At 47.6% G+C, this 25381-nt stretch overlaps 7 protein-coding genes across 7 annotated transcripts; 3 read left to right on the top strand and 4 right to left on the bottom strand.

Moving 5' to 3' along the window:
* Positions 1 to 1771: 1771 nt before the first annotated feature.
* On the bottom strand, positions 1772 to 2735 carry GUITHDRAFT_148211 (hypothetical protein; the record flags this gene model as incomplete). The annotated part of the gene is made up of 4 exons (XM_005819929.1): positions 1772 to 1928; positions 2006 to 2547; positions 2617 to 2678; positions 2717 to 2735. 4 exons carry the CDS (start codon positions 2733 to 2735, stop codon positions 1772 to 1774), a joined length of 780 nt encoding a protein of 259 aa, XP_005819986.1.
* A 476-nt stretch (positions 2736 to 3211) lies between these two features.
* On the bottom strand, positions 3212 to 3726 carry GUITHDRAFT_156175 (hypothetical protein; the record flags this gene model as incomplete). The annotated part of the gene is made up of 2 exons (XM_005819930.1): positions 3430 to 3726; positions 3212 to 3398 (listed from the first exon to the last, which is right to left on the bottom strand). Coding segments are annotated over exons 1-2 (225 nt in total), but the record flags the coding sequence as incomplete, so codon positions are not given.
* A 348-nt stretch (positions 3727 to 4074) lies between these two features.
* Positions 4075 to 6539, bottom strand: GUITHDRAFT_148212 (hypothetical protein; the record flags this gene model as incomplete). Its single annotated transcript, XM_005819931.1, has 15 exons — positions 4075 to 4119; positions 4171 to 4329; positions 4382 to 4552; positions 4602 to 4895; positions 4966 to 5052; positions 5092 to 5132; positions 5416 to 5464; positions 5528 to 5571; positions 5616 to 5691; positions 5739 to 5801; positions 5852 to 5898; positions 5946 to 6021; positions 6174 to 6210; positions 6259 to 6315; positions 6517 to 6539. The coding sequence occupies 15 exons, from the start codon at positions 6537 to 6539 to the stop codon at positions 4075 to 4077; spliced, it is 1269 nt and encodes a 422-aa protein (XP_005819988.1).
* Positions 6540 to 11892: 5353 nt separating this feature from the next.
* GUITHDRAFT_120794 (hypothetical protein) lies at positions 11893 to 14157 on the top strand (the record flags this gene model as incomplete). Its single annotated transcript, XM_005819932.1, has 4 exons — positions 11893 to 11913; positions 11958 to 12090; positions 12141 to 12160; positions 12208 to 14157. The coding sequence occupies 4 exons, from the start codon at positions 11893 to 11895 to the stop codon at positions 14155 to 14157; spliced, it is 2124 nt and encodes a 707-aa protein (XP_005819989.1).
* A 556-nt stretch (positions 14158 to 14713) lies between these two features.
* GUITHDRAFT_156178 (hypothetical protein) lies at positions 14714 to 15696 on the top strand. Its single transcript, XM_005819933.1, has 5 exons — positions 14714 to 14765; positions 14840 to 14930; positions 14984 to 15291; positions 15338 to 15473; positions 15520 to 15696. Exons 1-5 carry the CDS (start codon positions 14747 to 14749, stop codon positions 15554 to 15556), a joined length of 591 nt encoding a protein of 196 aa, XP_005819990.1. The 5' UTR covers positions 14714 to 14746; the 3' UTR covers positions 15557 to 15696.
* A 1436-nt stretch (positions 15697 to 17132) lies between these two features.
* Positions 17133 to 17291, top strand: GUITHDRAFT_55434 (hypothetical protein; the record flags this gene model as incomplete). The annotated part of the gene is made up of 1 exon (XM_005819934.1): positions 17133 to 17291. A coding segment is annotated over one exon (159 nt), but the record flags the coding sequence as incomplete, so codon positions are not given.
* A 5201-nt stretch (positions 17292 to 22492) lies between these two features.
* On the bottom strand, positions 22493 to 23470 carry GUITHDRAFT_44749 (hypothetical protein; the record flags this gene model as incomplete). The annotated part of the gene is made up of 7 exons (XM_005819935.1): positions 22493 to 22720; positions 22770 to 22883; positions 22931 to 22963; positions 23011 to 23077; positions 23129 to 23243; positions 23306 to 23336; positions 23384 to 23470. Coding segments are annotated over 7 exons (675 nt in total), but the record flags the coding sequence as incomplete, so codon positions are not given.
* Positions 23471 to 25381: the final 1911 nt, after the last annotated feature.

Consider the following 25381-nt stretch of genomic DNA (forward strand, 5'->3'; position numbering starts at 1 on the left):
CGATCTTTGCACAAATCGAACCCACGCACCAAAGCTATTCTTTGGTGAACCTGTACTCTTAGGTTGACAACGGAATGACTGATGATTTTTGTAGAGCAACGAGGAGCACTTGAACGTGCATTTCACTCCTCACAGTCAGCAGCTAATTTTTCTGAATTTCGCTTTGAATAAGAAAGGCAGAAAGCAGCAGTCTGGCATCAACTTAATGTCTGAATGCTTAGACTGGCATTCCTTGGCCAAACAGTATGCGGACCCATGCATACAAATCACAAATGCTTCTGAACAGATACAAGTAAGCACAAGCTTTCAAGCTGACAGTTTTGGGTGTTTGTGTGTAAGCTGGCATTCGTTATACCCAAGCCAGATGTGTTCAGATCTGATCTTCAATAGACCGATGGAGGAGATTTTGGTGCTTACATCCAGAGACTGCTTCAATCCTGAATCCTGATGCAGGAACATGGATGGACGGTATGTATTAATTGTCGGGCCTGGAGCAAAATCAAGAGCTTTTTACCTTTGGTACACAAATTGAGCACACAAGCTCTCAGCGCATCTACTGAAAATGGCAACCGAGTATGCAGCTTTACTCTTTCACTTCCAGAGTCCAGCGCTGTTGATGTAACCGTACAAGTTGCTGGTGAACTAGATATCTTGCCATCAACATTGCTTAACCATATCAAACTTTTCAAAACTCTTTTTGATCCCATTGATGCGTAAGTGCTCTCTTTTTGAACTTTAATCCCACTCACGGGCGATTGATACAGATTTGAGCTTTCTCGAAACTCAACGACTTTTGACGTGGAAGATGAGGATCACTTGACCTACGGCGAAATAGAGGTTTTGCCGTTCTTGGCTCTTATGAGCAGCGTTCGAGACTTGTTTCCTCCGAATCCCATTTTCTGTGACTTGGGCTGTGGTAATTTGTTGAGGACAAGAGTCTTGAGGGATTGACTGGCTGAAGGATCTGGACGAGCTGTTATCGCCATGGCGCTTGCAGAGAATCATTTCAAGTTCAATTTCAGACGTTTTATTGGCATCGAATTGCTCCCTACCCTTTGTAAAGCAGCTCATGCTGTTCATCAGAAAATGATATCTTCTTGCGGCAAAGTGGTGGGTGATAGGAAATGTTCACCAGTTGAATATTATCAGAGCGACTTTCTTGAAAACGACAACTGGACTTGCGCGAATGTTATCTACATTGCATCGCTTTGTTTTGATGCAAACCTGATGTCTAAGTTGTACCAGAAGGCTACTGCTCTGCAAGCAGGTTGATATCATGATAGATATTCATATCTGACCTTACGGTAGATTCTGTCGTTCTTACATTGGAGAGATTTCCAGCAGAAGCAACAAAGCACTTCACAATGCTTCGGTTTGTCGTTCTAAAACGATGAAAAACGCGTCTTACGTGTAGCTTGCGACAGATGTGAGGAGATGGTGATGAGTTGGGGTGTCTGCGAGGTCTTCGTTTACATTCGCAACAGTGTATGAGACTGGACGTGAACGATTGTTGTAAGTGATGAGGCTGGAAACTTGTAAAAGGACAATCGTGGAATTCTCAGTAATCTGCACTTGTCGGACACAATCTGTTGCTGAATTGAGCTTACACCCATACTGCACTTTGTTGATTTTCAACTTTTCATTCCAAAAGGATACCGAGGTAAGTTTTGAATATGCAAACTTAAGAGTTCGAAAAGAGTAGGAGCGTCTCATGTGAGAACCTACGTGGTCAAAATCATATGAAAAACCTCTACGAGAAAGCAAAGTTAAACTACAAATCCTCCAATTGCTTGCGTTTCCATGCTCTAGAATAAACTCCGTTGATCGCTCCCGGGCTGTCTCGCGTCATATCCGTCATACTAATAGTCATCCCAGTCATCTTCCCGAACTCCTTGCTCAACTTGCTGTTGAATGCCTCAACAGCCCACCTAGAAAAGCGTCAGGCTGAAATGAAAACCTGCACAAGTTGTACTCGCGAGACTCCAATCAAACTATCATCACTCACTTTGTGTAATCCAAATCTTCGCTGTCCCCAACACAAGCTTCTTTGAGCAAGATCGCTTTGCAGCCAGCTTCTTTGATCTTTTGTACGTACTCCCTTTCATTAGCATTCTTCTGCATCGCTTGTACTTGTGCTATGATTGGTAGTTTGTCACCACCCAGGGCTTGTACAATGGAAACAGTATCCTCAATCTCCTCAGCAGCAACAAGAAACACATCTGGTTTACACTTCAAGGCCTCATCGACCTGACCATTCTTCTTGATGCTGACTACTGTTTCAAGCCCTAGCTGAGCAGCTGAGCTCACAATCTCCTGGGCCTTCTCCAATCCAACGTCACTGAGCGAGATTGTAACTGCTGAGGCACCCACGGACACAGCAGCTTCGAGCTCCGAGGTGTCAGCAACCTTGCTGTTGTACACAACGGGGCAAGGACCTGGAAAACTGCCTTTGGCCTGCTTCTGCTCTTCGGCGAGAAGTTTGACACGCATGAGAGCTGCGGGTTTGTCTTTAGTAACCCATATCGATGCCGTCTTTGCGTTTCTTAGCTGCATGGACAGGCTCGACAATCTAACCTCACTGAGTTCACCATTGGTTGGAAGGAACTCCACACTTACTGTTGTCGCGCCTGTCGACTTCTTCAAGCACTTTGCCAAGGGTCCTGGTTTCTTGGCAGATGCTGCCGACTGCATAGAAAGAGAAATAGAAGACGACCACCTGACAGATTGTACCGCATGTTTCGATAGGTAACTAATTCTTGAAACTGCAAGTGATGAAGTTGAGAAGCACTCGAAGATTGCTAAGCAGCAAAGTAGTGACGCAGAGAAAAGGTAGGACAAAGCGAAGCGCTTCATAGATCTCGGCATCTGGGCGAACGAACGTGTCAGCTTTCAGAATGTCCTGCAAAACTGACGAGTCTCCTCTTGCTGCCTAAACCCATCCTGAACTCTATCCGTCTTCTACTCCGTCTATGGTATTATCATGCTTGTTTTCTCCCCTGCTGGTATGTTGTTTTATCTTGTCTCCTTCACTTCTCCCTAGATTTCCGCTCTTGGCCTTGTTCGCATGTCAGTCCTCGTTTTTCTTTCTCGAACCTTCGAAGCCGACCCCGCCTCACCAGGCAAGAGCGGCCGCCTAAAAATAGATACGTAAGGTATGATCTTTAACTTAAATTTGAGTAAAAGTAAGGTAAATAGGCTCGGACTAGAAAAGATCCGAGGGCATCGTAATGCATATGCTCAGCACGTCCCGCCGCCAAAGGCCTTTCTTCCCATCATCGCCAGCACTGATGGCCTCTTGCAGGACGATGCGTTGCGCTTTCTGTGGTGGCTGGCGGATCGCTCGGCGAACAAGGAAACGGCAGCGCTGGATGGTCTCTCGGCCTCGCAAGACGTCTCAGGTGATCCGACTTGCAAACGCATCCGGTCCAGGATCTTTCGTCAGCTCAAGGCCTCCCTGTCCTACGCTGCCATCATCGCGGGTGCATCCCGGTATGCGTCTCATGCCTTCGGCGGCGGCCACCGCGACATCGCTGGCATGGCGGCGCGGGGGGATTGTCCAGCGCGCAGTTAAGTGAAGGTATCAGTTCACCGTTAAGTTTGGGGGACAGCAGTCGGCAGGATTGGGGTTGGTTCTCGCTGTCTTTCTCTTCTCGCCGTTTGGCCTGTGCGACAGTGTCAGGGTCAAGCCTCCTCGACTCTCCTGATTGTCCTCGTACTGATCTTTAACTTAACTTTGAGTAAAAGATCAGAAAATCATGGCACAGGCCTTTTACGTTACTCTCATGGCAGCCTGTGAAGCCGCCCGGTCTGTGACTCCAAGACCCGCTCGGAGCCCGACCGTAGCTGGCGCGGCACACACCGCCGGAGACAGGTCCGACTGCCGCCGGACCGCGCGGGATAAATTTCAATGTTATCATAGTTTTGAGCTTTTTCATTAGACATCATGAGTACTAGGCTAGATCAAGGCTGGTCGAAATCCGATGGGATCGATTGATCATATCATGCCAGATGCTAGCCACGACGAGCCAATCACGGTAACGAAAACCCAAAAAAATAAATGAGTCCAAGTCATCATCATTCTTTTCTCTTCTCCTTTTTCGCCTTTTTCTCTTTCTTTGCCTGTTTTGCAACCTCATCAGACACACGAGCGCAAGAGTGAACCCCCTCTACCTTTTTGTCTTTCTTATCCTTCTTTCTGTCCAATTCCATGAAGTCTGCTCCTCCTTCGCTTCCTCCAGATGAGGGAGTGATAGGCGCCGATTCCTTCTTTCTACCTCGAAAATCATCGGCATCACTGTCGTCTCCCGACCATTCTGCCACCATGGTTTTCTTTGCAACGGCAATCAGATACCAAGTCAAACACAGGACTCTCCTGATTCACCTGAGATTTTTTGGCGCTCTTGCTTCTTTTAGAGACCTCGGCATCTTCTTCATCAGAGTAAAATCCAGAGAGATCATCGACAATGCCAAGCTCATTCACTTCAGGCTCTTTCTGTTGAATCGGTTTTTTCTTCTTGTCATGTTTCGTCCCAGAATTGTGGCTATCTTTGTGCTACAGAAGGAAATTTCAGAATAAACAACGATACTGGATAATGGCAAACCTTTCGAGGAGCTTCTTCCTCTTTTTGCTTGGTGTCGGGCGGAGGCATGGATAGACGCTGCTCATCCTCTAGTGTCTGATTGATACTTGATTTTGTCTCTTCAACCCATGAGGAAGGGACTGAAAACTTGAGTCCGGCCGTCGGTTTCGGCTGAGATGCAAGGCTGTCGTGAGGGATCGTCTTTTCACTCTGACTAATTGCTTCAACGCCAGCAGGTCCTCCTTCGTCTTCAGGTCGCGAGTGGTCAACGCTTGAAGATGCCGCAAATGACAGAGCGAGAAACTCAGTGTAATCCTTTTTGCAGGTATCAATACAAAGTTTTCGAAAGCACAAGAAAATTAAATGCCTTTTGTCAATTTTGTACCTGGTTGTGAGAAGCTTTGTGGCGCAGTTTGATTGCTCCATCTACTTCCTTCATAGTCTTTTTTACTTCTTGCCGGTATTCTTCAATCTAAAGAATGTTGGTTCTTGACATTCATACAGCACGTACCTTAATGTGATATAAACATATTTGCAAGAATGCTTCAACAGCTGAGCGTGGATGGTCAGCTTGGTAATATGTGAGAAAAAACATTGTTACCAGGCATTCCGAACATGTTCGATAGACAGCATTCACAGAAATGCACATTTTCTCCGCAACCAGCCACAAACTAGGAAGTTCAGATATTCAAAAATGTAACCAAGCAGCACCTGTTGCATTATCTGTCGAGGTGTCATCCAGGTACTGACCAAGTCACGAAAGTTTGCGACGAGCAAGACCTCCATCCCTTGAATCGCAACTTGAGGAGGCAGGAAATCTCAGAATGGAAAGCACCTTCGGGAATCTCTTCGATGATATCCTTCGCATGTGAAAAAGTCCATTCCTGCATGAAGATTTCAGCCATCTTCCGCGTCAGTACACGATTCCTTGCCTTGGTAGGATTCACCATAACGATAACCCCATCGGCATCTCCATAAAGCTCCGATAAAGCTGCATGCAAGTAAGACACTTATCTCATCTCCATCACTTTTCACCTGTGTTGCTCGCTTTGGTTGTTTTCTTCGAAGAAAATCGCTTTTTTTCTTCATGAGATATTTTGAGACTGTTATTCTGGGCACTTGAGGTCATTTGAGAAATGCAACAACATTTTTGAAAACCTGATCATCGTCGGTTTTCCTCGTGTCTGCTTCAGGTACGACAACCATTGTAAGTTGTACATCCTGTACGCTAGTTCAGATCCAAGGTTTCACGTTTTGGGATTCCCAAAAACCTGCCCTGCATCTGCCGCCCATTGCACCTTCACCACTTCAGGTGCGTCTTGCAAGGATCATAAGCCTTGTGTGATAAATTAAGGAATTCTCTACCCGATTTTGAAGGAGCATATTTCGAGTCGAAGAGGCCTCCACTTAATAGTTTAGAGAGCATAGTCTTGCCGGTTTCCTTTTCCCACTCTCATCATTTTGAAATGATTAGGAAAATCAGCTTGCAACCTTTTCGCCTCTGATTACTAACTTCAGTTGATGCAAAGATGTTCTTCCAAATCGCTGAAATTAAGAAGTAAATAACCGGAAGTCAGAGTTATCATAATCCACCTGATTCATCTGCTTGTCCATCATCTTGATGTTTCTCCTACAAAGCAGTTAGAACGTTTTGATCGAACAATGAATAGGAGGCTACTTTCGCTGCTCATCGGTGAGGGATGAAGCCTGCACATTGCCCATTATGATGTTCGACCTGAAACCAGATCAGCACGGTAAAACAAGGCAATTTGTCAGATTAGATCCCCTTTCATGCAGAGTTCCTCAATCTTTCCCAGCCACTAAACTGTCCCTTGAGCTATCTGACTTCTTCATCTAGAACTCTCTTGGTTCTTCCAGCCCCTCGCACCAGCTTTGTTCCTTCAGCTCCCTACTGCGATAAAAGCTATCCGATCACCAGTTGTGATGACAGTGCTTCATGCTCACAAGGCTGTATTCAGTGGCCCTGCCGGGCGCCCGGGGCCGGCGGGCGGCCGCACTGCATGTGACACGGTCGTGCCAGTTTACTCAAAGTTAAGTCACGTTAAAAATCAGTACGAGGACAATCAGGTCGGAGAGTGGAGGAGACTTGACCCTGACACTGTCGCACAGGCCAGTTGTACCGTGGCAGCCAGCAACTCGGCCCCCGGATGCCGCCCGGCGGGCCCGCTGGGCCGCCGCCGGGGCCCGGGGCGGCGCCGGGCCCGGCCCGGGCCCGGCCGGGCCGCGCACTGAGCCAGAGGCTGGCAGGGCCGCTCAGCCGCCGCGTGTCAGTGCCCCGCGCGGACTCTCATTGGGTTATCTTGGTTCGGATATGACAAGTTGTGCCACAACCACCGCCGGCGCATCATCAGTGATGATGCAGTGCCGCGCCCCGCCGCCGGGGCCGGGGCCCTGCGGCCACTGCCGGCTGACACCGGGCTGCCGAGAGTCAGGGCCTGGCAATCACTGATCCGGGATCATCCGAGCCGGGCGGCATTGTAGTACGTCTTGCCAAAGTCACCCGGGTCGGCCCGGACTCAGTCCGATCCTACTAGTTTCTGTCACGGCCAGGACTCCGGGAGTATCCAGGCTACTATGATTAGTCTCTCAAATCATCGGATGCCGGACGGTCCGACCGTCGGCTGTCCTCAATTCTTTAACGGTTTCGCCGGTCTACTGTCTTGTTGCGGCAGCTGAGGTCAATCATCATGATACTGATAAATGATCACGGGCCCGGCCCGGCCCCGCCGCGCGGTCCGACTTGAGTGGCAGTCACGCCCGGCGGCAGTGTAATTAAATACTTGAAAGGTACCGCAATTAAAACAGTAATATGACATATACATACTTTTTAGCATCTATGTGTTTTACTCATTATTCCATTCCTGATAAGTTTCACTTACCACCTTCGCCACCAGGTACAATCGATTGGTCACTAGAGCCAAATCCCAGTACACATTATGTCTTCTCTAAAAGTCGATTTCGGCGGGGTTCTAGTCAACCACCCCACCCCAATTAGACCTTGGTGAAAGGCTTGGACTAGACTTCGAGTACCCCTCGTGATCATCACCCACCCTGTAACATAGTTGTTTCCAAAATCAGATATGACAGTTATTTCCCCTAATTTCAAAGTAACCGTTTTTACCGAAGGGGCGCTGGTATGTTCGGAGGGGAGGAATAGCAACTGGGAGGGTTAGCAGGGGGAAAGTCCAGCGAGTGATCAGGAATATCTGCTGGACGATTCAGTTTGTTCATTCAACTCCGCGGTTGTCCTTTGGTTCCAGTGATGACGAAAATATCTTGGCTGTATTTCCCCGTTCTATCAAGGTCGAACAAATGGCTCTTGGCGACTTCAGCTCTTGCTTGTATTTGCTTACTGGGAATCATCTCGTTTCACTCGCAAAAGCAACCAACTGATCTGTTTCAAAGATCCAGCCCTCCATCAGTGAATGCCCGAGATAGTCTGGTCACAGAGAAGCTCAGGTACTCTGACGAGCTTGAGCTGAAGGATTCGTTCATCCCCCCTAAAAACGTCTATATTTTCTGGGGGAAAAGTTCGTTTAAAGGATATGGTGCTCTTGGACGTGCTTCTTCTGCAGACAATGTTCGGAAGGTGCTGGGTGTCGGGCATTTCACAGGAAATCACTACGATGCTGCATCCCATGGACATGGCAAGTTCATTTACTCTTGGGACGGTGCGGAGATGAGAAAGCTGTCGAGGACCTGTTGTTCAACTCTCATCATTCCACCCATGGAAAATGACCTGCCCCTCTTCGTTCAGGACTCTATCGCTGCGCGATGCATAAAAGAATTCGTCGCGAACGGGAATCGTTTGGTATTAACTGGAGGATCATTCTCATCGCTAGTCTTCTTGAATCGCTATTTTCATGTGGACGTAGAGAAAGAAGTATATGACCCAGGTCCTTTTGATCGCAGAGGTTATCTTTGTTTGTTTTCCTCCTCAGATCATACTTACACTCATGTTCCAGGCGATGTTGGAGATAGTCAAACCAGTGCCCTGTTGAGGGGATTGCCATCTTATCTTCCGCAGGATGGAATGAGTGTTACGTCAGTCCGACTACATTCTTTGCCACCAGACACTGTTGTGCTCTACTCTACATTTCAATCGACTCCTTTGTTTGAGATGAAGTATTGCATGAAACCATTGGGATATCCATTGCACCCTCCACAGGTAAATCCTTGGCAATAAAACTGAGAAGTCTGATAATGATTCTAACCAGCGAGGTCTTCTTGGCTATTGGTGCTCACAGCATCGCGGAATAATGTGCATCGAACAAGCAACGTATGAGGAATGTCAACAAATGGCTGATTCCAACGTGCCATGTTCCTGTGGGGTAAGCATCGAATTTTTCAGAATTCACGCGCATGAGATGAATGTGGCAGACTATACTCTATGATGGATATGATTTTGTTGGAAATCATAAGACCTGGTCATCTCCAAGTATTTGGGATGATACCTTGCGGATGGCTGCATTACTACCTCATCTTGGGGTTGATGGGCACCCTGTTTTCCCACGACCCCCTCCACCTCCACCTCCACCTCCACCTCCATCAGTCTGGACGCTTCGAATTTTTTCTTCTCATTACGATCTTGTCAATGTTCCAGACATGTATGATTTGGAATACGTGGGAGATGCCGTGCTGGAAGGGTACATCGATTTTAACTCCAGAACTGGAGTTTCAGAGCTAGTTCCGTCGTTGGATACCTACCACGGACAGGTTTTCTGGTTTTAAGTGATTTTTTCAAGAAATTAACATTTTCTCGTATTGACAGGGCTCATATCCGCAAGGCAGTTTTGCTGGTGTGATCTACGGAGTGGTTTATATTGAAATTGCTGGTTCATATACGTTCTGTTCGCTGTCGATGGATGGCTCGCGAATATTCATTGATCGAGAAGTAGTGCTCAACAATGATGGTAGACACAGCTCGGTAAGGCGACTTTTGAAACTATTCAGGTTCTGACTGTGGATATAGCCCCATGAAGAATGCGCGATTGTGGAGCTTGCTGAGGGCTACATAGATTTGACAGTGGACTTTTTCTCGTATCATCAAGCATTCCGCCTACAAATCAGCTACAGCGGACCAGATACAGATGAAGAAACTCAACTCCTCAACAGCTGGAGGAGCTCCGAGTTTCCTCCACCACCTCCCCGCTCGCAATGGGTAGTGAGAACCTTCTCCTCAGATCATACCCTCTACTCCACTGAACGATTGGCTGGATTGCATCCTTCTGGCTCTGCGTCTTTGATATGGCCGGCTGTGAGCTCCTTGTCGGAATTACAAGAAGCTATTCCATCTACCCCTGGATCCAATTTCGTTTATCAATTGTTTGGCGTGTTTCAAGCAAAGGAATCTGGAGACCATGCCTTGTGCACTGAAGGTGCGAGCGGCTCCCGATTGTTTATCGATGGCGAATTACTTGTTTGGCACGATGAGCTGTCTGGAGGGGAGAGCTGTATCTCATTAGTCTTGGAAGAAGGCTTCTATAATTTGAAAGTTGATGGGTTTGTGCAACACAGTCAGAGCAGAATTTTTGTGAGTTATGTAGGTCCAAACACACGTCAAAATCGACAGTTGATTTTTGGCTCAAGGGCACCAACGATTCCTGCGATTCCAAGACAGTCATCCTTCGGAATTCGACTCTATTCTTCCTACTTTGATCTGAACAGGATTCCTGACTACGAAGGATACCTCAATTTTGTTGGTGAAAGTGCTTCCATGGTTTTACCACTTATAAACAGTATCCAGAATTTGAGATCGTACAGTTCATCGTCCCTGCCAGATCATGATGTTCTGTATCTAATCTATGGTGGTTTGAGAATCAATCGAGCTGGATTGTACACCTTCTGTTTGAGTTCGCAAGATGGAGCTGTTCTGAAAGTGAATGGTGCACAGGTTGTTGACAATGACGGAATCCATGTTAACCGGGAACGTTGTGCAGACATCACCCTAACAGAAGGGAGGCATGCCATTTTAGCTAAGGGGTTTGCTGGAACATCGGAAGTCTCATTACGATTGACCTACAGGGGGTTGGACACCGGAAATAGTCTTGTTCCACTCATCAGCGAGACCTCCGCCATGCCTGAGAGGGCTTGCAGACCTCCCAGTGCTTTGGAACCTTCTGCGGATGGAACTAGCTTGCGTTCAGGAACACGTGTTTGTGGTAGTCAACTCATGTCGGACAACGGCAGATACGTACTTGTGATGCAAGATGATGGTAACTTGGTATTGTATGAGCTGGCATCGACCTCATCAACATCAAGTCTGATCCATACAGCTATCTGGAATACACAAACTAACGGGCACGGCCATGGTCCGTATTCACTGACGCTTCAAAATGACGGCAATGTAGTGCTGTATGATTCTACCAGGCAGGTCATCTGGACTGTGGGGGTGGTTGGATGGGGTGACGGACAACTCAACATCCGAAATGATGGCAACGTTGTCATTTCATGGAGCAATGGGAACACATGGACAGCAGGCACTGCAGGAACTGGCATCTGGCATCATTTGCACTGTCCCGGTGGTGATAACGGAATCGTACGTCTTGTAAATTGCAATGAGAGGGCTTGCCGTGTGGAAGTGATCCACCATCGTGAGTGGGGTACTGTCTGTGACGACTCATTTGGAAATGAAGATGCCGCAATAGTCTGTCGCTCCCTGGGATACTCGCCAGAAGGAGCAGTGCAAGTACAGGCGTTCGGTGGTGGCTCCGGTCCCATTTGGATGGACGATGTTCATTGTTATGGAAATGAACTAGAAATCACACACTGTCACAGTTCCGGTTGGGGTAACCATAATTGTGGTCACCAAGAAGACGTAGGTGTGTGTTGTCATGGCCCATCGACGACAGCTTTTACGCCGTCTCTGAATCCCCCAGAGCTTCTGTGCCCTGGTGGTGACAATGGCGTGGTCCGTTTGGTTGCTTGTTCACCTGAAGCTTGCCGCGTCGAAGTCAACCATGGCGGAGCCTGGGGAACCGTTTGTGACGATGCTTTTACAGACACCAATGCCCAGGTGCTAATCCATCATTCTGTTTACATGGGTTTATTTTTATGCAGGTCGTCTGCCGCTCGCTGGGCTATTTGCCAGACGGTTCGGTTCAAGTGCAGAGCTTTGGAGGTGGAAGTGGACCAATCTGGATGGATAATGTAAACGCTATCTCTCTGAGATTTTCTTTTGACTCTGGTATGAATTCAAGGTGGAATGCGGAGGTACTGAACCGGAGATAACTTGGTGTGCATCGAATGGATGGGGAAATCATAATTGTGCACACTCTGAAGATGTTGGCGTATGCTGCATGGGAACAAGCACGTCAGCATTTTCGCCATCATCTAATCCGCCTGAAAGGCCTGTAGACGCAGTTCGATTGGTGCAATGTAGATTGGACGGCTGCTGCCGTGTGGAAATTGAGCATGCTGGAATTTGGGGAACTGTGTGCGACGACTCCTTCACCAACACCAATGCTCAAGTGGTCTGTCGACAAGTTGGGTGTTCGGCAAGCGATGCAACACAACGACAAGCATTTGGTGGCGGAGCAGGGACTATTTGGATGGATGAGGTGAGACTTATTTGATTTTCAAGGCCAAAATTTGACACACTCGACAGGTAAGATGCAATGGAAACGAACCAGGGTTGTCAGCATGCAGTTTCAATGGCTGGGCCCACCACGACTGCTCGCACGGAGAGGACGTGGGCGTGTGCTGTCATCAATGTCCACCTGGAATCCGTCCAAATCCACAACCAGATGGCATAAGGCTCGTTGCTTGCAGAGGCGACGGGTGCTGCCGAGTAGAGGTGGAGCACGATGGGACGTGGGGTACGGTGTGCGACGACTCCTTCTCAGACGCCGACGCTCAAGTCGTGTGCCGACAAGTCGGATGCCCGACGGGAGGAGCAAGGCAGATACAGGCTTTCGGAGGAGGGAGCGGGCCAATCTGGATGGACCAGGTGAGCTGCAGCGGAAGCGAACCAGGGCTATCTATGTGCAACTTCGACGGCTGGGCCCACCACGACTGCTCGCACGGAGAGGACGTGGGCGTGTGCTGTCAAGGCGGCTGCACGTCGGGAGGCGGGTCAGGAGGCGGGTCAGGAGGCGTCGCGACTCCGGGTCTCCGGCTCGTTGCTTGCAGAGGCGACGGGTGCTGCCGAGTAGAGGTGGAGCACGATGGGACGTGGGGTACGGTGTGCGACGACTCCTTCTCAGACGCCGACGCTCAAGTCGTGTGCCGACACGTCGGATGCCCGACGGGAGGAGCAAGGCAGATACAGGCTTTCGGAGGAGGGAGCGGGCCAATCTGGATGGACCAGGTGAGCTGCAGCGGAAGCGAGGCCAGCCTGCCGACATGTCACTTCGACGGCTGGGCCCACCACGACTGCTCGCACGGAGAGGACGTGGGCGTGTGCTGTCAAGGCGGCTGCACGTCGGGAGGCGGGTCAGGAGGCGGGTCAGGAGGCGTCGCGACTCCGGGTCTCCGGCTCGTTGCTTGCAGAGGCGACGGGTGCTGCCGAGTAGAGGTGGAGCACGATGGGACGTGGGGTACGGTGTGCGACGACTCCTTCTCAGACGCCGACGCTCAAGTCGTGTGCCGACACGTCGGATGCCCGACGGGAGGAGCAAGGCAGATACAGGCTTTCGGAGGAGGGAGCGGGCCAATCTGGATGGACCAGGTGAGCTGCAGCGGAAGCGAGGCCAGCCTGCCGACATGTCACTTCGACGGCTGGGCCCACCACGACTGCTCGCACGGAGAGGACGTGGGCGTGTGCTGTCAAGGCGGCTGCACGTCGGGAGGCGGGTCAGGAGGCGGGTCAGGAGGCGTCGCGACTCCGGGTCTCCGGCTCGTTGCTTGCAGAGGCGACGGGTGCTGCCGAGTAGAGGTGGAGCACGATGGGACGTGGGGTACGGTGTGCGACGACTCCTTCTCAGACGCCGACGCTCAAGTCGTGTGCCGACACGTCGGATGCCCGACGGGAGGAGCAAGGCAGATACAGGCTTTCGGAGGAGGGAGCGGGCCAATCTGGATGGACCAGGTGAGCTGCAGCGGAAGCGAGGCCAGCCTGCCGACATGTCACTTCGACGGCTGGGCCCACCACGACTGCTCGCACGGAGAGGACGTGGGCGTGTGCTGTCAAGGCGGCTGCACGTCGGGAGGCGGGTCAGGAGGCGTCGCGACTCCGGGTCTTCGGCTCGTTGCTTGCAGAGGCGACGGGTGCTGCCGAGTAGAGGTGGAGCACGATGGGACGTGGGGTACGGTGTGCGACGACTCCTTCTCAGACGCCGACGCTCAAGTCGTGTGCCGACACGTCGGATGCCCGACGGGAGGAGCAAGGCAGATACAGGCTTTCGGAGGAGGGAGCGGGCCAATCTGGATGGACCAGGTGAGCTGCAGCGGAAGCGAGGCCAGCCTGCCGACATGTCACTTCGACGGCTGGGCCCACCACGACTGCTCGCACGGAGAGGACGTGGGCGTGTGCTGTCAAGGCGGCTGTTCTGGGTTAGAAAGCGTTGGTCAACCTGCTGTTCTTCATTCAAAGATTGTCAGTTTGCTCCACAAGTAACTTGTCGTATCTTTCTACTCTTTTCTCATTCATTTGCAGGCAACGTTCCCTGAAAGAAGGATTTCAGAATAGCAAGTTGCCGGTCTTTTTTTAGTCTTTGTTCAGATTGTTCTTTTTATTATCTTTTCAGATCCACGGTTGGCATCCGCGAAGACCTGGTGCATCGCGGCGACGCTTTATAAGTTAAAGCTTTATAGTAGCCTTTGATTCTTTTACTTTCAAGTTTGAAAGAAGTTTTTGTTTTCGGAGTGGTTGACTCAACCGTCTTGCCTAGTACCGTCAAGCGTGCTCGCATGGCCTCACACCACACTCAGGCCGCTCCATTAGCGCCATACAGCCGCTGAGTGGAGCCTCGGAGCCCGGCAATGGGCCGGGCCACGCGGTGACCTCAGAGGCTCCTGCAGCAGCTCCTGCAGCAGCTCCGGCAGCTCAGGGCACTGCTCCACCAGGCACTGCTCAGGGCAGGGCTGACTGTGCGGGGAGGAGGGCCGCAAGTCGGGGTAAGCGGGGGGAAGAGGCAGTTGGTTATTTTCGGAGTGTGGCAACGATGGGCGGAGGGAAGTTCGCAGGACCATCCGCAGCGGCCGTCATGGCAGCCGTCATGGCCGGTAGAATCATACTAGATTGACTAGATAGTGTACACCGATGTCTCGGCGTGCTCATGTGCCTGTTTTGTTGGCAGGTTTGGCTCTGATACTCGCTTGTTCGCATTCGTGGAGTGGCAGTAGGAGCAGCGGCTTGTTAGAAGGAGGGGGGTTTCTCGGTGACTTGCCGTGAGTGAACAGTGTAATATTTGTGTTACTCAAGCTCTGACATGCTATTGTAGAAAAGGTGGGGAGACGGGAAGACAGACTGTCAAGGAAATGAAGGCATTGCTCAAGGACACAGCCAATAAGAAACAGCTGCAGAACAAACTCGCAACAAAACTGCTGGGCAGAGCTGCACAACATGTGCATAATGCAAAGGCAAGAGCAGCGGCGGCGGCGGCAGCTGCCGAAATTGAGAAGATTCTTGACGTACCAAGCGCGAGAGACATCGTAGAAGGACATTCCAGGGACCACTCACAGACATCGGATGTGAAGGTAAAGCCATCTCACAAGCTCAAGCTGGCAACATGGCTCAAGACCCCCAAAGGAAAGTTACCTGTACGTGCTGCGTGTACAGTCTGACATGCTCGCAGATGAAGGCAAATTCAGTTACTCTAAGAAGCAGCTCGAACGAACATCGAGTCCTTGTGCCACACGACATGATTATGAATGCAACGAGATGGACGCAGCGTCACAAGCACATGGCTGGTCTGACACTCCAGATAGAAGGTGTAAACTGTATTTCGAACCCTTGGTTGCTGATAACGATCTGCAGTGTGATGGGCGCGTCGAATTATGATTCACAATATTAGAACTGTCGAGATGATACCATGCTCTGTTGCTGGTGAAAAATCCGTGCACGGCTAGAAAGAAATCCTTGTGTTTGAACTCTTAACTCAAATGCTCAGCCTAGAAAGTGTAAAATGCAATGAGTAAATGCAAAAGAAAATTGATTCACTTCTTGTCAAGTATCTGCCTTTGAGATCAAGTTCACAGCTTGTCAAGTTCTAGTTAGCATCGTCTCGGGTTCCATGACAGATTCACAACTGACGTCTGGGCTCACACGGCTGACTGTAGCTGTTCACGCACCGTACGGGGTCGGACGGCTGGCTTCTTTTTGTGCACAGATCTGCCCCAGAATAAGATTAAGACAAGAGAAGAGGCAGCGAAAGACTCCTAGATCAATTTTATTAAGAGCAATTTTGGCCACCGCATGCAAGGTACCTCTGCTCTGAGGCAGCCCCACAAGGGCGTGAAAACTGTGAAGGCGGGAAAGCAGCGGCTCATGCCTCGGTTCGTGGGGTTGCATCAGGGGGATGAGGAGGATGGACAGGAGGAGCACGAGTCTCTTGAACTTCAGGTCTCCTCTCCTCTCCTTCTCTTTTCCTTCTCCAATGTTGTCCTCTATCTCCTTGTCATCGTCTTTCCTTTTCCCTTTTCCACTTTCGTTCGATTCTCACCTCGCCCCTGTTCTTCGAAAACACGTTCTTCTCGCTCGCCCTGATGCCGGTCTAGGAAGCACGCGTTCGACGTGCATATCAGCGGGGACTTCAACTCCTAGCAGAAAGCAAAGTTGAGGAAGCAGAGCGGGAACTCCAGGGGACCTTGAAAGATCAAGCTTTTGCCAGGGATGTTTGCTCCAATTCGAAGTACAACACTCTCAGACAGGTTCGATATCTCTGCCTCAAGAATCTTTCAAAGATAGCAGAAGATAGAAAGGACGTAGAGACGGTAAAGTTAAAGACGCTCGTTCATTCCTGACAATCTCCGTAGGCGATGAAGCAACTGGGCGAAGCCCTCGCGCTTGACGACAGGGACATTGTAGTATGGATAAAGTTGGGGGGGCTGGCGATGGAGATTAGGAAGTACAATGTTGCTCGCTATGCTTATGAGCAAGGGCTCAAGCTGAGGCCAAATCACCCAATCTGCCTCGAGAAGCTCTGTGAGGTTGCTTTTGTCCTCGGTGATATATCAACCTGTCAGACGTCCATTTGTCAGCTTGAAGCGCATTTTCCCTTCCATCCCCGGGCAAAGAGATTGAGAGATCTGTGTGATGAGGGACATTTGAGGACAAGCTATGATACCTCAGAACATGACGATCACCTTAACATGTTGAAAGACCTGCGGAACAAACGCCCGCGTGTCGAAACTCAAGCACCAGTGTGTGTAACCTTGGTAGTCAAGGAATGTTCGTGGTTCAGTTTTCTTGTTACATTGACAGAAGTTTTGGATTCAGATGTATTTCGAAAACATCCATGTTCTAACGCTAGAATCGTTATACACGAACAAGAGATCTGTGATCTTCCCTCAACGAATTCGTTTTCAGTGAAATCAATTGATATCCTCTTTGACTCCGATGAAAGGAAGCAAGCTGAATCATATCTCCCAGAGAAATCACTTTGCCTTCGATGCGGAGGAGACGATGAGACAGGAGATCGCCTCGTCTTATGTGAGAATTACGACACATGCGGAGGAGCTTATCATTTGGCGTGTCTTGATACCCCTCTGCGGCAGATACCTTCTGGAGACTGGTTTTGTCCAACTTGTCTTCAGAAGATTACAACTTCGGATGATTCAAGTAGACCCGATGTCGTGTCAGACAGCCAACAACCTCGGTCTTTGAATTCACTGCAACAGGTTGACGTTTTACATGCGGATGGATCCAGGGACTCGATAGCGAACAGTTCTCCTGGCAAAAGTCCGAGAGGTCGTAGGAAAGGCAGGATTTCAGAAAATTCCTTACAACCTAGAAAGACCCTGCGGCGAAATTGTGTTCTCAACAAGCCTGTTGCAGCTGAAAGTTTGCAAAAATTGCTCGATCTCGTTGCACATTCTGATTCTCTTGGGGATGTTGTTGAAACTCAAGCTAGCTCTGAATCAGCACAGAATGAATCACGTGTTGAACTGAATCCGGTGGAAACCAAACAGAGCAAGCAATATCCTATTTCGCTAAGCCGTGTTGATATGTTACATCATGTAAAGGACATTCATGGAGTCCAAAAAGATGAGTTTTTGTCATTTGTGGAAGGATTACCGAAGACTTGTTGCATCTGGGAGCTAGTTCATAGAGTTGTGAACCATCTTGCCATCATGTCAAGCAAGTATAGGGTGGGTTTGGCTTTGAGCTCTTTCCAGACTGATTTGTGATATTTTTGCAGATCCGAGGCAAGCTGCTAGAATGTCTCATGGGAATGGTCAAACGGGTATGGCACACAATTAAACTTGAACCTTGTGCCATCCTTAGCTTGTCAGAGATATGGTATGACGTGGAATCGAAAATGAATGCTGCACACATGTCGTCCAATGAGACAGATGACAAGTACGAAATGGAGGTTCCATATGAGAATTTGCAGGAAACAGATTTTAGATTTTTGTATGAATATCTTTATGAGATTGATTTCAAAGGCATTGAGGAAAAGGTGAGACGGCTCTGGCTTCTTGCAAGGATTTTTTCCAGACGCCAAGAAAAGCAATCGACGTTGGATGCTCTGAAGCAGATATACAATCTCCTACCTGAGGATTTTCCACCTATCTGTTTACCAAGCTGTGTCTTTGAAAATATTATTAGCAGAGAGATGATTGCTGACGGCATTGCAATCGAAGAGGAATTTCTCAGAGACCAAACTCTTGAAAGAAAAATACAAGGGCTTGGACTAGAGTTGTCTAGATCAACTTCAGATACTCTCAGTATTCAAGAAACTGCGTCCAAGACTATCTCAGAGCTGCAACCATTCCTCATACCACCACATGCGGAAAGCTCTGGATGGTTGATACGTCAAGTTCAATGTATCGATTCATCCTTCAATCGCAGGTTGCATCAAGTAAAGCAATTCTGCAAAGCTTGTTCTCAGCTTCCGGATAAACTGAGGGAGCATATCTACGTCCTTAACATGGTACTTGCAGAGGCATTGCAAGTCAAAGATATCTTCAATGAAAGCTCTGATGATACGCTGTAAATCATCACTTTTGAAGTCTAGATATCTGAAATATGTGTGCAGGTATCAAGAACTGCACGGAGAATGGAGTGAGAGAATAGAAGTGTTGCTAGAACTACTGTCAAACTTCGTCGATGCAATGGATAACGCGACTGAAGATATGAAGAAATCTTTGCAATCGATGCTTCATCAGCTGGAAGTCCAAATAGCAAGGTTAACGTACAAGCTTGGCTGTTCTAGAACTTTTGTTGACCAATTTCATTCAATTTGTGTAACTTTCTACAATTTTTTCTGCAAATCTAAGCAGGACTTGGATTTTTCCAAAGAACAAGAAGTGCTGTCATGGATTTTGGACGAGTTTCTCCGACGAAATATTCTTCAATCGTATGCATACGATGTTCCCAAGTTATATCTGGCAAAGCTTCATGACTGGTATTATCGCCTACAAATGAACAGGCAGAAGGCAAACAAAAGTGAAGAGGAATCCAGCTCCGAAGAGCAGGAGGATGGTTTGGAGCATTTATACGAGGAGCTGGCAAAATGCTATTTCGTGATATTCCGTGTGAAGATAAGTAAGTCCCAGCGTATTCGGTCGATATACGATGACGTGGATGCCTTGTATAATTCGTTCTATGAAACACCTTTTACCAAAAAAAAATCGATTCCCAAAGGCTCAATTCAGGATGTCCAAGCGGAAAATTTGAGCCGACATGACTGTGTCAAGTTCTGGAAGTTTTTAGATTCCAAATTTCAACTTTCGCACGAAGCGAAACCTCGTTCGGATCTTAGGGAAGCTCTCTTGGCAGTAATTTCTATAATTGGTGAACCTCCAGAAAGTCTGTTTCGGGGCAAGGACATTGTTACAAACTATTTCAATGAGACTCCTTTCGTTGACAAGTGTCCAGATGCTGAAGCTTTGGTTCCAGACTTCTCTAAGGTTATCTCAAAATGGAAAGAAATCACATCAGGGGTTAATGATACTGAAGAATATGATGACGCTTTCAAAATCTATAGAGATATCTATTTTCACCTTGCTTTGTGCCTGAACAAAGCAGACAAACAAAAAGCAATAGAATTCTTCCTTAGAGATTTGTGGATATGTCCACTTAGAAAGGAAAGTTGGTCTAGACTTGCAGATTTGTATGAAGACATGATGTTCTCCCATGAAGAATATGGCATAAGGTATCTATCCCTTCGAATAATTCTTTCCTCACACCTGTATTCCTAACATTTCTTTTCAGGTGCTCCCTAACCCTTCATTACTCAATCCAGAGCCAGCAATGTCTCTGCAATGCTCTGCTTGCGAATGCGGCTGTTATTGCTCTTGAGCCGGATAACAAAGACTCGAGGAAGGGAATCGGTGTTTTGCTTTACTTGATCACCCAGGGCTCAGCCAAGCCCCCCTTTTCTCGTCCAACTGAATGGATTCACAAGATCAGAGTGCGTGCTTATGAGGAATTCTTGATTGCGCAGAAAAATAATCGAGAAAATGATTGGACTTGTGCTTACTACTGTGGAAAGCTCTCTTGGAAGCTTGGAAAAGTAGATGTTTGTCTAGAGCATCTGTTCCTTGCGGCTTGTGCGAATTCTGAAGATGAAACTTTGGGCGTGGAGCCGCTTTACAAACTTCATTCAACTCGAAGCAAGTTATCACTGAGCAAAGGGTGTGATCTGGATCTGCTAAGGAAGTATTCCTTGGAAATTTGCATGTCAAGAAATCTCAATGAGGGAATTAGTCGAAAATTTGGCATTGAAAAGCCCTGTGTTGATGTATCTAAACAATATGCAAAGGCATGCAAGGAGCAAGATGAATTTCAAAATTCTGTTGGTTCTAACAAAAATTCTTCTTTGACCGATAATCAATTGTTAGTGCTAAGGGATGCTATGATTGCTATGCGAATCGCGATAAATACAAACAAGAAATATTGTTGCTCAAGATACAGGTATCGATTGGCGTGGCTTATGAAGCAATTCATTCAAGATGACAAGCAAGAATCTGCCAATAAAGAGCTGGCAGACAACCTGAACCCAATATTCTTTAGCGATAAAGGTGACCTGCATGCAGCTGGTAATATTGAACGTAGATTGAGCAACTATTTGAAAGACAGTGATGAAGAAAGTGTTGCGAGCTGGAGCAATTTGCACACACACATTCGACAAAAGAACAAATTAATCACGTTCCTGGGCCGTGTTTTGCGATATTCTTCTTTCTGGACTGTGGCAATTGACAAGATTGATAAACTTTTGGATTCTTTACTAAAGGAGGAGAGGATCAGATCTAAGTATGACAACAGTGTCCAAAAATCACATTCTGTCATGGACTCAATCCAAAATCTTGTGCAGAATATGTATGATATGATTGTGCAAATTTCCCTCCAAAATGATACTGAATCGTTGAACGTTTCATTTATGAAAGCTGGCAAATTGAGAGAGCTGCTTTACAACGCGGACAGAGAGATATATTCTCGTCTTCAAATAGATGTCAGTCTACAGGTTTCGAGTGCAGACAAGGCCAAGCCAGTGTTCATAGAGAGCATCGATTGCCCTGTCACCGAACTTTTCGGTTGGACCTGTAAACGTTTCTGCGAAAGCACGAATACGCCCTACAATGAAACCGGCACCAGTTCCGGAAAAGGCGTCCTATGCACAGCTGTGGGAATCTGGAAGGGGAAAAGTTATGAGAAAAGAATCAGACCTCCGCAATCTCAGAAAGTGCAGGAACCATCACACGCCATTCACACTGTGGAGAATAAGGAGGACCACGACACAACGAAGGGAAAAGATGCAAACTCTACAATAACCTTGATTGAGCTGTCTGCAAGTATGGATGATTCCAAGAATTCCCCTTCGGACAAAGATGTCAGTCATGCTGACGTTGAACTAGATTCAGAATCAAATCGTGACAAGACCAACATAAAAGACCGTAGAATGCTTGCGATCCAAGATGACAGCTCGATGCGACCAAACGCAGAGGCTAGCGGGAAAGGATGCAACGATAACTTCGAGACACAAGACACCAATGCGATGATGGATGTTTCTGAAACGGAAAACGCAATGAATCGTTCCTTCATGGAGGAAGATTCTTCTGTTGGCCACCAAATCGACTCAGGTCAAGTGGAGGAGAAAAACATGCACGACAGTCATGTGGATTCTGAAGCCCAAGACCATGACGAGGCATCCAGAGAGAAGGCGATCAGGGAGACTGATGCTGATGAAACGATCGTCATAGACGACGGCCCCGTCGACGAGGCCAACGACAAGGAGACTGAGAGTGCGGTAGATGGGTCATTGAACAAAGACTTGGAAATCTTGCCCGACCAAGCAGGTGTGGAAGGCCGAACAGGAGAAGTACATGATGAATCCTTGACTCGATTGTCACTTCCTCAAGACGCGGAAGACTTGACTTCGATGTTCGTGCTTGCCGATGATGTGCTGTGCGAAGTTTCCATACCTTCAGGTGCATGCGGCGGAGACCAGCTAGAATTGGAAGATTTTTGAACATGATAAACGAAAATCCCTCTTCAACAATGTAGATCTTTAGTTCTCAACCTTGATGATCCTGTCAGAAGTGGATTCCTTGCACTTTTGTGCAACTGCTCTTTGGTCCATGCCTTCTTCATCGCTCCTCAACCGTTTAGGGAGTTGACAATCTCGGCCCGTCGGACTGATTGCTTCTAGCGCCCTCATAAAATCCCTGTTTTCCACAGGCCGTAGTAGATGATTCCCCTGTAGAAGAGATTCTTCATCTTGTAGCAATTCCCTTACACCTACCAAGCTGATTAGAATTGACAGCGCTTGCTTCGACTTACTAAACATCGAGGCTTCACGGCACAAAAGCTCCAATTCAGCACCGCTGAAACCCTCTGTGCTTTGTGCCACCCATTGCAGATCGACATCTGATGCGATAGGCGTGTCGCCCATCTTCAAATGTAAAAGCCTTAACCTATCTACTTGATTCATCAATCCTATTTGAATTTTTCTTTCGAATCGCCGTAACAAAGCTGGATCAATGTCTTGAATCCGATTTGTAGCAGCTAGAACCTAATCGAATATGTATCAATTAAGAGATACTGCTACGCAATTCATGAACCATGACTCGATCTGCGGTCGTAAGAGTGTTGAATTGGAGCAACAATTCTGCCATGAGCCTGCGTAGACTGTGATCGGACTCTGCTCCGTTTCTACTTATTCCAAGGGCGTCGATCTTTGTCCTGAAATCAAACAAGGAAATTTGCAAAGTACAATGCTGACCTCATCAAAGAACAGAACAGTCGGGGACTGGTTCTGCAAATGATTTCATCATGATCGTGAGAAACATTTGTGAGGAATACCTTTGCAAATTGAAAAATTCGTTTCAGAAGCCTTTCACTTTCTCCAATGTACTTCGAAAGAACGTTGCTTGTTGCTTGCTTTTCAGTTCACACAAATGATTTTTTTGTGAATCAACACCTCGGAGATAACGACATGAAATTGGCATTTGACTCTTTTGCAACTGCTTTTGCTAGCTCTGTTTTCCCGGTACCAGGTGGACCAAACAGAAGGATCCCTTTCCATGGTTGCCGCACTCCCTGAAATTTCAAGTTCATGATCATTTTATTTAGTACCGTGCAGACCAAAGAACATAACTTGCCTTGAACAGTTCGGGATATTTAGAAGGCTGTTCACAACGACATTATGAATGCAAGAGTGAAACCAGTGAGATACCAGAATGATACTCTCTTTCAACAACTGTTTGGCCGCTTCTAAACTGGCGACTTGAGCAAAGCTGGGCAATGCAGACTGATCAATGATGAAAGATGCCATATCGCTCCAATCTGTTCCTTCAAAAGTTTTTTCAATGTTGTCAGAAATGTTTTCATTGGAGTTTGATTGAGTTTGAGGAACGTCAATTGCCATGGTCTGTTTGTTGTCATATTTCGAGATGCAGTAATCCTGCATGTATTTTGCAAGCACTTCTGGAGAGACGAGCTTTGCAGCGCAAGAAATCAAGCCTGACGTGCATTTCTTGAAAGCATCAACAATCAAAGGATCCTCCTAGGGTATTGTGCTAAGATCAGGTGGCCAACAATCAGCATGATCTTACCCAACGCTCAGACTCTGAGCACTGGTGAAACGCTTGGAAACCAACGCACTGAAATCAAACATCCAAAAGTTATCCAAGAATCACGTAAAACATCTATCTGTACATGACTGACGAACTCACCGCCCATCTATATGAAGATTGCAAATCTTCTGCCAGAAGCATCTGATCGTATTTATCGATGTTTCCGAGGCTTTCGCGATCTCGATCTCGATCTCGATCTTGATCTCTGCTTCTGTCTCTTTTCCTGTCTCTCTTTTCAAAAATGATCCCGTCTCCATCATGAGATCGATAGTTTTCAATCCATTCAGCGCTCGTAACTGTCTCTATGTGTTCATCCATTAATTCTTCCGTTCGCCTCATACGCCATCTTCCCGCCATTTCGGAGCCACAAACTTTTGTTGTACCCTACCTCTGTGGAATACCGATGGTACCACCCCACGTTTCTACAAGGAAAGGACCCCCTCCCCCTATATGGTGCGCATACGAGATGTTTTAAGATCTTACTCAAAGTTAAGTTAAAAATCAGTACAAGGACAATCAGGAGAGTAGAGGCTTTGACGTTCATTCGTTGCTGTTTTTGTCGAGTATGAGCTCTGATCGTGGTAGAAAAACAACAAATTTCAGCATTTTGACTGAGTTTTGGCAATCCAACAAGCACTTGCACGCATTGGAACTGAACCGTATTCACGTTGGCGCACAAGCATTGACGTACGCCACAAACAAATGTGCAGCAAATTTCGCGACGTATAGGAGATTCACTGTCAATACACGTCAGATCAAGCATATTAGGCTATGGGGCGATACAAATCATGTTTTCTCAGACAAAAAGAACGACGGAATGTTCGATATCAGAACAATGATCAATGGGTGGAAATTCAAATCGAAACGCAAATATTAGAAACAAACTGTTTTGGATTTCATCAATTACCATAGAATCATCCTCGGACTACAAGGTACAAATGACATGGTCACTTGGTCACGTGAACGATTGAGTATGAACTCAACAGTCACAAAGGAAACAGACGAAAGGACTTTGCGATGATCGATAACCACATGGTGCGGGCAACGTTATACACCAACATTATATGCTTTTGTTTTTTTAACACAAGGATGGTGGACACAAAAGAGACAGTTTGGCTCCGATCAATAGTATACGTCGTCAGTTCGTCACAATTGACATCCACGTACTGTACGGTATGATGCGTGACGGGATGATTATTCAAGAATCATGGGACCTATTCCACTTCAATGTAGAAATAAGTGACGGATCTTCATGAGATTCCGAAAGGCCAGTGAAACAACAAGGACAATCTCGAACAATCGAGCAGGTAGAGACTCAGACAGTGATTGCTTTATATCGATTGATCCAGGGCGAATCGTTTTGAAATGCGGGGTCGAGGTTGCCGATTGACAAGAAAAGAGTCAGATAAAGAGATATCGTTTTACTCGCAAACAATACTACCATGAGTCGCATATTTCACTGAACCAGAAGAAGATTGAAGCTGAACTTCCCCGGTTGACACAAACGGCACTCCCCTCCCGCACCGTTCGAGCCCGATGAGCAATGGGTATACGTTGTTGTCCCGATCTATCAGAGCTCATAGGATAGCGAGCCCAAC

The sequence above is a fragment of the Guillardia theta genome (genome assembly GCF_000315625.1).
Source record: "Guillardia theta CCMP2712 unplaced genomic scaffold GUITHscaffold_198, whole genome shotgun sequence".
In the NCBI taxonomy this organism is placed as follows: Eukaryota; class Cryptophyceae; order Pyrenomonadales; family Geminigeraceae; genus Guillardia; species Guillardia theta.

Bases quoted from the DNA above. Each gene is read 5' to 3' on its own strand.
- GUITHDRAFT_156178 (XM_005819933.1), top strand. The intron at 14,931-14,983 runs GTGAGTGAACAG...ATGCTATTGTAG, and splicing joins GGGTTTCTCGGTGACTTGCC to AAAAGGTGGGGAGACGGGAA. The intron at 15,474-15,519 runs GTGTAAACTGTA...AACGATCTGCAG, and splicing joins TCTGACACTCCAGATAGAAG to TGTGATGGGCGCGTCGAATT.